General features: G+C 50.4%; 1 protein-coding gene across 1 annotated transcript; it reads right to left on the bottom strand.

Moving 5' to 3' along the window:
• Positions 1-234: 234 nt before the first annotated feature.
• NFKBIZ (NFKB inhibitor zeta) lies at positions 235-12,484 on the bottom strand. The gene is made up of 12 exons (XM_029082388.2): positions 12,391-12,484; positions 8,497-8,636; positions 7,909-7,942; positions 7,690-7,793; positions 6,827-7,596; positions 6,305-6,410; positions 5,443-5,589; positions 5,260-5,323; positions 4,310-4,479; positions 3,004-3,114; positions 2,723-2,890; positions 235-1,611 (listed from the first exon to the last, which is right to left on the bottom strand). The coding sequence occupies exons 2-12, from the start codon at positions 8,623-8,625 to the stop codon at positions 1,558-1,560; spliced, it is 1,857 nt and encodes a 618-aa protein (XP_028938221.1). The 5' UTR covers positions 8,626-8,636; positions 12,391-12,484; the 3' UTR covers positions 235-1,557.
• Between the last annotated feature and the right edge of the window lie 2,615 nt (positions 12,485-15,099).

The following is a 15,099-nucleotide window of genomic DNA, read 5'->3' as shown; positions in this document are numbered from 1 at the left end:
CCAAAACAAAACAAATCTGAGACCCAACGAAATCACACTATAATTTACAGCTTGAATTAACCTGTCCAACTCACCTACAGGTTATTTATTCTTTTTGCTAAGAAAATGATTTAATGACTTCTATTATCTCCAAGTATATCCTGGTTCTAATTACTAAAGAAAATACATTGTTCCAGCCCCGGCTCAGGGGACGGGGAGCAAGGAAAAAAAATCACCCACACTTTCACAGCACAGTCTTACTGAATTACCAAGTTTATTTTAAACTACATAAATGTTACTGATAATGTGCTTTTTCACTTTATGCATCACAAAGACATTTAGTGATACCAAACATTTACAATTAACTTTTGTCCACAAGACATACTTTGTCAAACAATGTGATCAAACCAAAGAGTATCTTTTAAAAAGGATTATTATACTTGGTTACAGAGCTGACTGGTAAGTCATATGTGATGCTTCCCATTATAAAGCCATTAAAGAGACCATATCCATTAGAAATTATTAGTGTACAATTAAAGCTGTACAGATTAAATGAAGGCCCCAGAGAGAAGGCAGTATTTCAAGAAAAAAAAACCAAGACTATTAACACGATAATTACAAAAATTAAAATTACAATTGGTTATTTCCTCTGTGATACAAACACATTATTCCCAGCATTAGTACGCACTTGAACAAAATATTGGGGAAAACAATGAAACTTATCATTGACTGGCTTTTTGCTCTATCTATTAAGACCGAGAAGCAAACAAAACATTTTACAAATGGCAAGTTTTTGAAGAAAAGGAGCAGGGGAGTGTCATCCTCTAAAACCAGCCACTGGTGCTTCTCACACTCATTGTGTGAGAAAGCATATTTACATTCTGATTTGGATAGATCTCCCAACAAAATGCATCTCTCCTGCATTTAGCTCCTCTGTGGAAACATCTGACAAGGGGTTAAACAGCAACTCCGCTGGGCGTGTTTAATAACCAGCAATACCCACTGTTTCTTTACATTCTATGCTTTGACATCAGCCACCAATTCAGGCATGTATGATTTTTATGTACACTTGGCAAAGCTCAAATTTTGACCATGGACCTCGTCTTTACCCTCTTAAAGTCCAACGATTACCAACTGGAGTGAATCAGATGGAAGACACGCGAGAATAGTTTTACGACTTGGCTCTTTTAGATCAAAATCCTCCGCAAAGATGGATCGATTATCTGACTTTTCATTGGTAATGACAAAACGATCTCTGGCTCATAGCCTGAAATTTAAAAGTCTTCTGTACAATTACTCCTACCCAAAAACAGTCTCCTAAAGGAAGTCTATTTTACTATAAATGGGTCCAGGTATCTAGACAAAGACCCCAGCTACCTGGGAAGGAAATATTCCAATCTGCTAAAAGGAATTCGATTTTTTTAAAAATATAACCCACTATATAATAGTGAACTAAATACTTTTGTTTCATAGAAACAACTTACATTTACCCTAACAGGGCAAATGGTCTATTTACAGATACATCAGGACTGCCTAACTGACAGTGAGTGTTGGCTTCAACCTCCAAATTACATGGAGTTAATATGGCGGTGCTCTTTGCTGGACGGACTTTCCCTTCAGGATACGCCTGATCTGAGGAAGGGAAAAAAAAAAAGTCAAAACCAAATTTCACGCTGCACGAAGCTGATTAAACTTCAAAAAAAAAAACCGCAAAAGAAAATAGAAAATTTAAGCACATGCATCCCAATCTCCTTCAATCACACAGCACTCTTGCAGGCAGGAGAAAATGGGGGGGTGTATAAGGAAGAAAAGCAACTTTACTATAGTCGCTTGAGAGATTTTATGGATTCTATGTAATCAGGTGTGCTATTTTAAGAGTTCTCTTTTACAACCAAAAACAAGGGCACGCAAGGAAATAGGACCTATTAAAATTCCCAAGGAGGATTATATCCCTTTATTTTCTAAACTTCGCTTTAACTGCTCAAATGGCTAGTCAACGCTCAGGTGGCATTTACATGACGTCACTTCAGAAACGTAAGAAAATGAAACTTTTTAAGTTGCTTGCATGGCCCCCTTCCCAGTGTTTAAAAAAGCAAATGGCACGGATGTAATACTACACTAATACAGTCAGACTGTTTAAGAACTATTGCTCATTCGCCACACCCAAAGTATCTTGTTTTGGAAAGAGGTTACCATAGAAATTCATGCTCTTGCTTGAAAGGGATCTGTGCAAGTAGCAAATTGTGGGGAGGGGGAAAGAAGTTGCCAGTTTGTCCCGTCTTAAGGTCATTACTTTGGGGCCTAAAAGCTAGAGAAGAGAATGGCTTCTCTCTCTCCTCTCCCCAGCCACCAAGTCTTGCTATCCATCCGACCCAACTAACCTTGCCAACTCAGCTCAGAGCTAGAACCTCCCAACTCTGCTAGATCCTCCCAAATGCTTAGCACAGTGCTCTGCAAATGGTAAGCGCTCAATAGAAGCCAATGATCGATCAGCAGATCGGACAGAGTTCCCGTCCCACCCGGAGCTCAAAATCTATTTGATTCCGTGGGAAACTGAGACAGGAAGCTTCAGTGACTTGCCCAGGGTCACTCAGCAGGGCTGGGCCCGGAACGCAGGTCTCCCGATTCCCATTTCTCCGTTCTGCCCACCAGACCACGTCGTCCGCCTCGTCCCCCGGGGGCAAGCTCCCCTATTCCCTAGAGCCTCTCCTCTCCCAAATCTCACACCGGGTTTCCAGCTTACCTGTTCTCCCACCGGGCCATCCGGGACTAGGTGTACCGGCTGCTCGTTCTCTAAGTTTCTGGTGCTCGGATCGGCCCCTTTCCTCATCAGCAGGCGTACGGCGTCCAGCTGAGTCACTCGGTACTGCAGGCTGGCCGCCACGTGGAGAGCAGTGTTACCGTTATAGGCCTGGTGGGGGGTAGGGGCGAGAAACCACTCGTCAGTCACGGGAAGCGGCCAAGGTGCTTGCGGCCCCGACTGGGGAAGAGTGCACTTGTTCCCGGCCCTTCCCCGGAAATTACCTTGGCGTTTACGAACGAGAGGCAGCTGGGCAGCTCCACAAAGAGACGGATGAGTTCCAGGTTGGCCTCTTCGGCTGCCAAGTGCAGAGCCGTGCGGCCGCTTTTGCGGTCCTGGCCGGAAAGAAGGATGGACAAGAGCGCGCTTGAGAACTGCCTTTGCCTAATGGTATCTGTTAAGCACTTAGTCTGTGCCAGGCACTGTACTAAGCGCTGGGGTAGAGACAAGGTTGGACACGGTGACCTTGGGCACGTCACTTGACTTCTCTGGGCCTCGGTCACCTCATCTCTAAGATGGGGATCGAGACTGGGAGCCCCACGTGGGACAGGGACCGGGTCCAACCTCATTCGCTAGTGCCTGGCACATAGTAAGTGCTTAACAAATACCACAATTATTATTATCGTGTCCCACATGGGGCTCACAGTTGTCTAAACAGTGCCTTCCCACAGCTAAAGGAAGAATCCCAAGGGCGGGGAAAAGTATCTCCCTCGTTCACCACTCAGCTCCACAACTGTCCTGGGTTGAAGCTCAAGATCCTGGCCGTGAATTTGATCCATGAGCGGTGGGTGTGGCCGACAAGACTGACACCTGCTAACTGTACCACCTTGGCTGTGCACGTCCAGAGACCGAACGACAAATTTAAGAGAAATTCCCATCTCGAAATTGTAAACGAAGAACGGTCTAATGATAATAATCGGTATTTGTTAAGTGCTTACTATGCGCCAGGCCCCGTACTAAGCCCCAGGGTGATTACTAGCAAAAGTGGCTTGGACACCATCCCTGTCCCCCACAGGATTCACAGTTCTTAATCCTCGTTTTACAGATGATGCTACTGCGGCACAGGGAAGTGGTGTGACTTGCCCGAGTTCACAAGCGGACAAGTGGAGGATTCGGGTTAGAACCAGGTCCTTCTGACCCCCAGGCCCGTGCTCTATCCACTAGGCCACGTGCTTCTCTCCTCTAGACTGTAAACTCATTGTGGGCAGGGAATGTGTCTAATATAATGTTTTACGGTTATATTGTACTCTCCCAAGGGCTCAGTTGTGCTCTGCACACAGTAAGCACCCAAATACGATTGGCTGACTGAATGACTGCGGCCTGAGGCGAGTCTAATGCAGGCATTTGGACTCTGACCCTCAGGGCAGGAGTTCATCGGAAAGGACCTCTCTGTTTTATCAAGTACAGGACCTGTCCGGCATATTCCCAAGTGCTCCTTCGGAGAGCTCAGAAACACCTCGGAGTTTAGGGCAGTTTCCCTCTCTCCTGCCTAACCTCGGAGTCCGATTTCAGCTCGACCTGGGAACTTACCCGAGCCTCCACGGTGGCTCCCATCTGAATCAGACACTTGATCGTGTCGACTAAGCTTTTGTTCTTCAGCAGCAGCTCCTGCACCTCAGGCGAATGAGGTTGTTGATTGGTCTGTAGCTCGTGAACCACGGCATTGTGAGCCACCACAGCGCAGTGGAGAGCTGTCAAGCCTAAAAGAGAGAGCCAGAGAGAGAACTGTGAGCCAGAAGCAAAACGTTTGTCAGAAGACTTCCAGTGTGCTTCATCTTGAAGCACAACCGCATTTCCCACAGCCAGGCCCGTCTTTGGAAGCGTCGGCCCTCAAACCACTTCATAGACTCCACTTCACCTCCACTACTAAAGATAGCGCAAAGGAAGTCTGAGGTCTTTTGGGGTCAGACTGGGAGGTGTTTAAAAAGAGGATAAAGAAATATGGTGCTATGGGCATTTTAAGATACAAATAATGAATAAGGTAGTAGTAAATCATATTCGTTCCACGCTTACTGTGTGCAGAGTGCTGTACTAAGCGCTGGGAAAGAATACACAGGTGGGAATTAGACATGGTCCCTGAAGAGAAGTAGAGTCATTTATAAGATCATTTAAAAGTGTATTCTCCTGGGAGCTCTGACTTAAAGGTGACTGGGCAGGGCTTCTGTAGAGATGAAAACACCCTGGTAAGTTCTTTTCATTATTAAATATAATCCGTTTTAGTCAAGGTTGTTTTCCCATGACCACCTCCTACATAATTCCCCCATCAGTCTCTCCAGAAACCAACAAAGGTCTCATCTGGAGCAGAAAGCACTCCATCTGCGATTACCATGTAGGTGTCACCTCACCCCCTCAAAAAAAAAAAAAAAAATTATTGCTTCAACACTCTTCTTCCCTTCTGGGTCACTATTCAAGAAAAGCGGAGCCTGCTAAGCACCGACGACCACAGCAATCGCTCCCAGATTAAATTGCACAGTCCTCACCGTCGTAGTTGGTGGCTTCGAGATCCACAAATTGATTACTCCTGATAGCGCCCTTCTGGATCGCCTGCACAGACAGAAGGGAGATACGTCTCAGGGGCACACACGGAACGACGGGTCCAGAAATGTGAAATGAAAGGGGGCTGTACCCGAGAGAAGACTCCAAGGGATGACCTGTTTCTTTACCTGCAGGACTTGCGAGTGGCCCTTTTCGGCACAGACGTGCAACGGTGTCCTCCCCCAGCAATCCGTGGTATTCACCTGGGCCCCGAGGTTCACGAGGTCTTGCACAATGAGGTGCTGATTGGCAGCCACGGCTACTTGAAAAGCACTCTGCAGGTGTAAGAGGTGGGGTGGGGTGGGGGAAAGAAAAGAAAGAAATGCTTTGGCTTACCACCTGCCAAGATAATAACAGGAAATACCTTTTTGGGAAAAAAAAAAGCTCACTCAAAGAAAACAAACTCTCTAATAACCAGTCCTTATTAAAAAAAAACCAGGAAGCTAGGACAAATTTAGGTGGTAGAACCTGACTAGCATAAGATTATTCCCTGGTGAAAAAAAAATCACTTTTCATTTGTCAAGATGAATGCTGGCCAGCTCAAACACCTCTAAATTAACACTGCTTTAGTCTGAGACTTGAGTTCTTAGCTGAACTAGACACCACCAGCTTTTAAATACTCAGTGGTATTTACTGAGTGCTCACCAGGTGCAGAGCACTGTACTGAGCGCTTGGGAGAGGACAACAGTAAACAGACACGTTTCCTGTCCATAACAAGCTTTCAGTCTAGAGGGGGAGACAGACATTAATAAACAAGTAATTCAAAAAATATAACAAAGATATGCACACAACTGCTGTGGGGCTGGAGGGGCGGGGCAAATATCAAATGCCCAAAGGTCACAGATCCAAGAACATAGATGACGCAGGAGAGAGAGTGAGTCGGGGGAGAGGGCTTAATCGGGGAAGGCCTCTTGGAAGAGATGTCACCTGAAGAACAGCCGGCGAACTGGTTTTGCTTTTGAAAGTCCAGACTATCATCAAATGCCTCACCTGACCGTTGTGCTCTTTGATATCCAGCATATGAAGAGCCCGCATCTTCCTCGCCAGGACGTAGGAGAGGGCTCTTCGTCCTTGGGCGACAGAGATGTGAAGGAATCTAGTGGGAGAAAAGAAAAAGAAAAAACAAAATCTTTGAGGCATCTTTTCTGATGGAGACACAGAGGGGGACTCTATGCTGGCCCCTGCGTATGCAGAATGCAGCCTAATTTTAGTCATCTGGATATCGATGGAACTACTCCATCCCAGATTCTGCGTGTCAGTCTGTGAGCGTGTCTAGTCCGTGAGCTGGTTGTGGGCAGGGAACGTGTCTCTCGATTGTTAGATCGCACTCTCCCAAGCGCTCAGTCTAGCGCTCGGCACACGGTAACCGCTCGATAAATCCGACTGAATGAACGAATAATGGATTGCTCCACGCCCCCCAGTCAGATACCACCCCACAGTCGACTGAAAAGGAGTTCTGGATCCCCCAACTGGTGATCGCCACAGACCGTGCAGAAGCAAAGTTCCACTCACGTGTCACCGTCTGAATCTTTTGCAACAAAGTGCTCTTGGGAGATGTTGGCCAGCTTGTTTTCTTCCTGCTCCACCTGCCACTGGAAGAACGACTTGCCCAGCTGGGTCGTGGTCATTGTATTTCCGGGGACGGCCTGGGGTTGCAGGGAGACATTTAACGCGGTCGACAAGCCCAGGGATTCGCAGCTGTCGTTCGACATCAGGCCGAAGTCCTGACCGGTGGTCTCGTGCGGCTGCCGGGCGCCGGCCGGCCCTTGGCCGGGTACGGTCAGGCCCTCGGACTCTCCGGGCCCGTTCAGGAAAGACGCAAAGCTCTGGGACCAAAAATACTGCAGGTCCTGACCGTCGAACGGGTTGGGTTCGTAGTTGGGGGACTGAGAACTGCCCGAATAAGGACTGCACTCCAGGGCTGAGCCGGGAGTATAATGAGGCGGCTGCTGCATGTCCTGCCTCTGTGGGGAAGCGAACGGATAGAGCTGAGATGGCTCCGAGACGTGGGAGGGGCTGCCCGCTTGGAAAGGTTGGTACTTCTGAGGCGGCGAGAAGACCGGTCCGCCGTGGAAGTCGTGATGGTGCTCCCCCGGTGAATTCTGGTTGTGAATCACGGGGCTGTTCCAGTTGACTTGCACGGTGTGCAGGGAAACGGGGCTGGATTCGTTCTTGATGTTTATAATGTTCTGGAGCAGGTCGGCGCCGGCCTCGGGCTTGGATTCGTTGTTGTTGTGGCCATCTTCCATGCTCTCCACAGGAGTTGGAGTTTGGGGCGGCGTCTGGGGAAAGAGAGACATTATGAAACATACTTCCTTCTGAAACGGAACAATAATAGAGGTTAGTCCGCCAAACAGGAAAGTAAAACTCTTTACCAAAAACTGCGAGAGCCAAGGAGCCGGTCTTTTGCAAGTTGGTCCATCAGAGGCGGACTCGGGTGCTTTCCTTTTCCCGCCGTGGGCTAATATGTTCTTCAGCTCTGCACCATCGAAAGGAATTTAGAATGAGTTTCCAAAAAATTTTACCGGTCATTATAAAATGACTGCTCTTACACCGAGGCCCTTATCAAATACACGCATAAGAAGATCTTGTACCTGCAAACTGCTCAAAGTTCACTGTGCCTTGAACCTAGGAAGGAAAAGGACAAATGACATTTGTGTTTCAGACAAGATTTTTCCTTAAAGTACACTCCTGCGCCTCAACTGGGTGGGTGATTACCCAGACTCCCCGGCCCCCGCACTACAAGTCCTTACCATTTTATAGACAAGAGAAGCAGTGTGGCCTAGTGGAAGAGCACGGGACTGGGAATCAGGAGACCTGGGCTCTAATCCCTACTCGGCCACTAATCTTCCCTGCACTTCGGCTTCCTCAACTGTAAAATGGGGAGTAAAATACCTGTTCTCCCTCCCTCTTCAACTGTGCCCGATCTAATGATCTTGAGTCTATCCGAGGGTTTAGCGTGGAGTAAGAGTTTAAGAAACACCCTTATCAACAACGTTCTTTTTCTTTATCCCATCACTGCCAGCCTGTTCAACTACTTCTTTAGTCTCGCCCTAAACAGAATGAAGCCTTCCACACCCTCTCCCCAAATTAAATCGTGCTACGCTTTCTGCCAAATCAGCCGTACGATTCATCCTCCCGACCTTTCCCCATTTAAGCCTATGGCACCGAAATCAAATTACCTTGAAATCATCCACAGTTCGGCCAGAGGACATCTGCTTATTATTTCTAATGTGCAAGAGGAGCTCTTTCACTGAGTTTTTCACACGAACTCCTTGGAAGGGTCCTCTCTGTTGTCTTCCACTCCCCATATGGTTTTCAGCTATTTAGAAAAACAATGAAAAAAACCCCAAAGATTATTATAATTCGTCCTGCTCCTCACACCAAGGAGACTAGCCTCTTGAATGACTAAAAAGCAGTATTGTTTCACATTGTGAGCCCATGGATAAAAAAGGGCTAGTCTCATGGCTCGCTAAGCTGTTGCGGTAATTAATGAGATTGACCAGGAAAGAACCCTGAGCTCTGCAAATAAACAGCAATACGAGGCTCACAAAAAGAGATTAACGGTGTGTTATTTCTACCCGATTCTGGAGAACATAGGATGAACTTCACTGAATTTCCTTTAATCTTCCCAATCATCAAAAACCGACCAGAGTTTGGATTTACTCTCTAGCACTTCCTCCTATTCATTAAGTTTTGCACATAGCTGACAAATGACATTACTACCTTAGGAGTCACACACACACTTTTCCCCTCTGATGTTTTTTTCAAAAATGAATTCTGTTTGTCTCCCAAGCAAAAGAAAAAAAAAGGCAGTGAGAGATCTAAGACTACTTTTAAGGAAAACTTGAAAATGTTTTAAAGTGGAGAGAATGACTCTAGCATTCCACTTCTGACCGATACTGTGTCATCCCCCCCTTGGAAAAAAGTCTGCTCCCAAACAAACAAGCTTTGAGCCAGGAAGTGGGAGCTACAAACACTTAACTTGAAGGAGGGCAGGAAGTTTAAAAAGCATAATTTCAACATATAAGACTTTGTTTTTTTAACAACAACAATTAAAAAAAAATAACTGTAGGGAAATACCACCGGGATCTAAACCCTCGTCTGAGTTCCTACTGGGCAAATAGGCGCTGGGTGATTGGCTTCGGTACAGGACGGGGACAGTTTTTACTTTCGGCTGTTCATTCAATCGTACTTATTGAGAGCTTACTGTGTGCAGAGCACTGTACACCGTACTCCCCTATGGTTGATTACCATTGGCTTTCTGGAGGCCAGAACTAAAATATGCAAGTCCTTAAATTTCCAAACACCATCACCATCCAACACCAGTAACTCCTGCCATACGGCAGGGGGGTCAAACAGAACTACTGAGGGTCTTTCTTTTCCTTTAATCCTCAAGAATTAAACACTTGGAGCTGAGTTTCTGGACACACTCTGTGAGACACAGACACGCAGTTTACAAAACGCGACCTCGGGGTGGGAAGAGGGACGGTTATGGAACTAAACGTATCGAATCCAAATTTGAATCGGCTGCCGTGTTTTGAAGAATATCATCAACCCCACAGTGCTCCGCCAAGAACTAATTCTTCCCTAAGAAATCAGAGAGAAAAAACATCCTGTGCCCCGTGAGAATGAAAGTCAAAAGAAAGGGATGCATTTTCTCTTAAATCACACATTCTAAATTACATATTTATTTACATTTAACACCTGTCTTCCCCTCTAGATTGTAAACTCCTTATGGGCAGGGACTGTGAATGCTAACTCTGTCGAATGATACTCTCCCAAGGGTTAGTACAGTGCTCTGCACATAGGAAGCGCTCAATAAATACCACTGATTGACTGCTGCTGGAGTTGGCAGGCCCAGCTGTAAGGAGACTCACACTACACGCGATTGTCAAACCCCCCAGAAACCCCCAGTATCCCGGAGATGTTGGCTGGAGACATTCCCAAGCTCTTGGGGGTTAAGGGCATCTCTGCTACTCGGTCCCTCTGAACAACAGTGCAGAAGACAGTGCTCCGCACATAGTAAGCGCTCCATCATCTGACTCATCAGTGCACTCATCCTTCCTCATCCCTCCTCCGGGAGTTTGACAGCCAAGAAGGGAACAAAACCTGGAGCGATTGCAACAGGCTTCGGATCCCAGCCAAGACGGAGCTCGCCCCGATCTCTCCAAAGGAAAGAGCCGGGTCCCGGGGGGAGGAGAGGACTCCTGGGCTCAGATCCGGGGTGCGGCTCTCACACCCAGGGACTTGGCCAGGGCCCGACAGGCCGAGGGCGATTTGGGGGCGAGGAGGTTGCTTTTAAACAAGGGAGTAAAAAGCAGGGTGGCTTGGTGGGAAGAGCACAGGGCTGGGAGTCAGGAGACCCGAGTTCTCAGCCCAGCTCGGCTAATATTGCCTGCCTGGACTAGTCTTGGACTAGTCCCTTAACCCCTCTGTACCTCCCTTTTCTCATCTGTAAAATGGGGATTTAGAAAAAAAAACACCCCAAACTATTCTTCATCCCTCTAAGGCTCAGAGTGAGGGACTGTAGCTGATCCGACCACCCTATATCTACCCCAGCGCTCAGCACAGTCCAAGCGCTTGACCAATAACACAGCCACCAACTGTGATGCATTCGAGTCTGCCCGCAGTGAGCTCTCACTACCACCGACTGAAAGGAATAATGAGAAGCCGTGTGGTCTAGTGGATAGAGCACGGGCCTGGCAGTCGGAAGGCCCTGGGTTCTCATCCCGGCTCCACCACCCATCCGCCGTGGACCTTGGGCAGGTCATTTCACTTCTTGGTGCCTCCGTTTCCTCATCTCTCAAATGAGGATTAAAGACTGTGAGGCCCAGGTGGGACAGGGACCGTATCCACCTTAAGTGCTTAGTACAGTGCCTGGCACCCAGTAAGCGCTTAACAAATACCATATGGAGGAAAAGAAAGTCACTTGGCTTCTCTGTACCCCAGTTCCCACATCTGAAAAAGGGGGTTGAAGACCGTGAGCCCCATGTGGGACAGGGACTGTGTCCAACCTGATTAGCTTTTATCCAACCCAGCGCTTAGTACAGCGCCTGGCACCGAGTAAGCACTCAACAAATACCATATGGAAGAAAAGAAAGTCACTTGAGTTCTGTGTCCCGGGCGGGGCAGGGACTGCGTCCAACCTGATAAGCTGGTATTCATTTATTCATTCAATCGTATTTACTGAGCGCCCACTGTGAGCGGAGGAGTGTACTAAGCGCTTTGAAAGTACAATTCGGCAACAGAGACAATCCCCACCCAACGACAGTTTAGAAGATGGGCACCCCAGCGCTTAGCACGGTGCCTGGCACATAAGTAAAAACTCACCCCAAACCAGAAAACGGTAGTAACACTACTAGAGAAGCAGCGCGGCCCAATGGAAAGAGCCCGGGCTTGGGAGTCAGAGGTTGTGGGTTCAAATCCCGACTCGGCCGCTTGTCAGCTGGGTGACCCTGACCAAGCCCCTTCACTTCTCTGGACCTCAGTGACCTCGGCTGCCCAAAGGGGATGAAGGCTGGGAGCGCCTCCCCACTCCCCGCCCCCCCCCATCACCTTATATCCTCCCAGCGCTTAGAGCAGTGCTTGGCACCCAGTAAGCGCTTAACAGATCCCAGCGTCCTCAGTATAACGACACTAACGACAATAGCAACAGCACAATCATCCGAAAAGGGGAAGCAGCGCGGCTCACTGAAAAGAGCCCGGGTTTGGGAGTCAGAAGTCACGAGTTCGACTCCGGCTCTGCCCCTTGTCAGCTGGGTGACCGTGGGCCAGTCACTTCTCCGGGCCTCACTTATCTCATCTGTAAAAGGGGGATGAAGACCGTGAGCCTCACGTGGGACCACCCGATGACCCCGCCTCTCCCCCAGCGCTTAGCACAGTGCTCTGCACGTAGATAACGGCGTTGGTTAAGCGCTTACTATGTGCCAGGCACTGTGCTAAGCGCTCAACACATACCGACATTATTCAGAGGGAGGAGGAAAGAGGGTTCAGCGGTAACCCTCCCCTCCTCCCGTCCCCGCCTCCTCCTCCTCCAGGTGCCCCTCCGGGCGTCCCCCCCGCGGCCGGGCTACCTGCTGGACGGTCCGCTCGTGGTCCGGAGGCCCGGGGCCGCGTCTCGGAGGGGAGAGGAGGGGAGGAGGAGGAGGAGGTCGGGGACGGGGCGGAGGAGGAGGCGGGGGACGGAGGGTTGGAGGGGTTGGAGGGGTTGGAGGGCTCGGCGGGCTCGGCGGGCCCGGGGGTCGGCTGCCCCCCGGTCCCGGTCCCGGACCCGGACCCGGTCCCGGTCCCGGTCCCGTAGAAGAAGGCCAGGTTGAGCGGGCTGCTGAGCAGCAGGAGCCCCCCGGACGCGCCGTCGGGCGCACCGTCGTCGGCCGCCTTGTCCACGATCATGGTCCCCGGGGGCGGAGCGCTCAGCGCAGCGCTTAGCGAAGCGGCGAGCGCGGGCCGGTCCTGCGCCAGCGGGGCAGTGGCGGGCGCGGCCCCCCGGCGCGCTATTTCTAGGGGCCGGCCCGGGGGGGCGGGGCCGCGGCCGGGAGCCGCGCGCCCATTGGCCGGGGGCCGGGGGCGGGGCCGAGCCTCGCCCGCCGATTGGCCGGGGCCGGGGCCGGGGCCGGGACGCCCCACCTCCTCGCTCTCGATAACAAGCCGCAGAAGGGCGGCGTTTCTTCCGCGCTTACTACGTGCCCGGCGCTGGGGGCCGCGCAAGCTCAGCGGCTGGGCGCTCGCCGGCTTCATCCTCACTTTACACAGCAGGTCACTGAGGCACAGAGAGGGGAAGTGACCGGCCCGAGATCACACAGCTGGCAGGCGGCGGAGTCGGGATTAGAACCCACGACCTCTGGTTTTTTTCACTGAGCCAAGCTGCTGCTTCTCCTCTTCCCCCTCCTCTCCCTCCTCCCTCTCTTCTCCCTCCTCTTTCCCCACCTCTTCCCCCCTCCTCCTACTCTCCTCCCTCCTTCTCCTCCTCCCTCTCCTCCTCCCCCTCTCCCTCCCCTTCCTCTTTTTCCTCCTCCTCCCTTTCCTCCCCTTCCTCCTCCCCTTCCTCTTTTTCCTCCTCCTTCTTCTCCTCCTCCTTCTTCTCCTCCTCCCCGTCTCCTCTTCCTCCTCCCCCTCCTTCTTCTCCTCCCCCTCCTTCTTCTCCTCCCCCTCCTTCTTCTCCTCCCCCCTTTCTCCTTTTTCCCCTCCTCCTCTTTCTCCTCCTCCTCCTCCTCCTCCTTCTCCTCCTCCTTCTCTTCTCCCTCCTCCTTTTCCTCCTTCTCCTTCTCCCCCTCCTCCCCCTCCTTCTTCTCCTCCCCCTCCTTCTTCTCCTCCCCCCCTTTCTCCTTTTTCCCCTCCTCCTCTTTCTCCTCCTCCTCCTCCTCCTCCTCCTCCTCCTCCTCCTTCTCTTCTCCCTCCTCCTTTTCCTCCTTCTCCTTCTCCCCCTCCTCCCCCTCTCCTCTTCCTTCTTCCCCTCCTCCTCCTCCTCCTCCTCCACACTCCTCTCCAGCCCTGACACTCCAGCCCCACCACTTCTCTCCTCCCATCCCTAATCATCATCATCATCATCATAATGGTATTTGTTAAGCACTTACTAAGTGTCAAGCACTGTTCTAAGAACCGGGGTAGATGGATGAGAATCAGGTCGGACACCGGCTCACAGTCTTATCCCCCATTTTACAGATGAGGCACAGAGGACTAAAATGACTTGCCCAAGGTCTCAAGGTAGACAAGTGGGGCAGCGCTGGGATTCGAGTCCATGTCCTTCTGGTTCCCGGGCCCGTGCTCTAGCCACCCGGCCACGCTGACACTCCGGCCCCGCCGGCTCCGTTCCCCTGGGCCTGACACCCCGCCGCCGCCACCACCCCTCGCGTCCGGCCGGCGGGCACCGTGTGCTGCCCGCCTGGCCCTTCGCCACCGCCTTCCTCACCAGCTGCCAGCGGGGAGAAGACCCCCGGCCTGGTGGAATAAACGTGCTTCCCGCTGGGTCACCTTGGGCAAGCCATGTGACTACTCTGGGCCTCAGTTTCCTCATCTGTAAAATGGGGATTCGATGTCTGTCTTCCCTCCCTTTTAGACTGTGAACCTCACGTGGAATGGGGACTGGATCCGACCTGGGATCCATCCTAGCGATTGGCAAAGGACTTAGGAAATCCCACTAGTATTTTTAGGGGTGCTCCTTGGGACAGAGGGGTTGAGTGGTGAACTACGTCATCTGGAATTGAGCGATTCTTTTAGGGGAGCCTGACTTCTGCCTCCGGCAGAATAATATTTTGGCGGGAGTTGGGTGACGTTCGTACTCTTCACTTATTTGTTTTGGTATTTATTAAGTGCTTACTATGTGTCGAGCACTGTTCTAAGCCCTAGGGTAGATACGAGTTAATCAGGTTGGGACACAGTCCCCATCCCTCTTGGGACAGTCTAAAGTTGGGAGGGGAGGGGGTATGGGTACTGAATCCCCATTTTGCCATTGAGGGAACTGAGGCACAGAGAAGCGAAGCGACTTGCCCGAGGTCACACAGCAGGCAACCGGCAGTGCTGACATTAGAACCCAGGTCCTCTGACTCCCGGGGCCCTGCTCTTTTCCCTAGGCCACGCTACGTCCCTAGCTTATAAGAAAAAGTGCTGTTTCACAGGAGTGGGGTGAGAGAAAACCCTTCAAAGGCCTTTCTTACCTTAATTCCGCCACCTTTTAACCACTTCATTTTAAAGTCCACCTCCCAGATGAAATACACCAAAAGAATGTCAGCATCATCAAGTAAAATATTCACAAAGCACTCAGCGGTGAACAGAGAGTTACCTAA

Source organism: Ornithorhynchus anatinus, chromosome 17 (genome assembly GCF_004115215.2).
Source record: "Ornithorhynchus anatinus isolate Pmale09 chromosome 17, mOrnAna1.pri.v4, whole genome shotgun sequence".
NCBI classification, from domain to species: Eukaryota; Metazoa; Chordata; class Mammalia; order Monotremata; family Ornithorhynchidae; genus Ornithorhynchus; species Ornithorhynchus anatinus.
The sequence above is the reverse complement of the archived record's forward strand: the minus strand, read 5'-3'. Positions and strand labels throughout refer to the sequence as shown.

Excerpts from the sequence above, each read along its gene's own strand:
- NFKBIZ (XM_029082388.2), bottom strand. The coding sequence starts at position 8,625 with ATGGGGAGTGGAAGACAACAGAGAGGACCCTTCCAAGGAGTTCGTGTG. Across the intron at positions 4,480-5,259 it reads CGAAGCCACCAACTACGACG|GCTTGACAGCTCTCCACTGC; the intron begins GTGAGGACTGTG and ends TCTCTCTTTTAG. Across the intron at positions 1,612-2,722 it reads ATGGCCCGGTGGGAGAACAG|ATCAGGCGTATCCTGAAGGG; the intron begins GTAAGCTGGAAA and ends TCCCTTCCTCAG.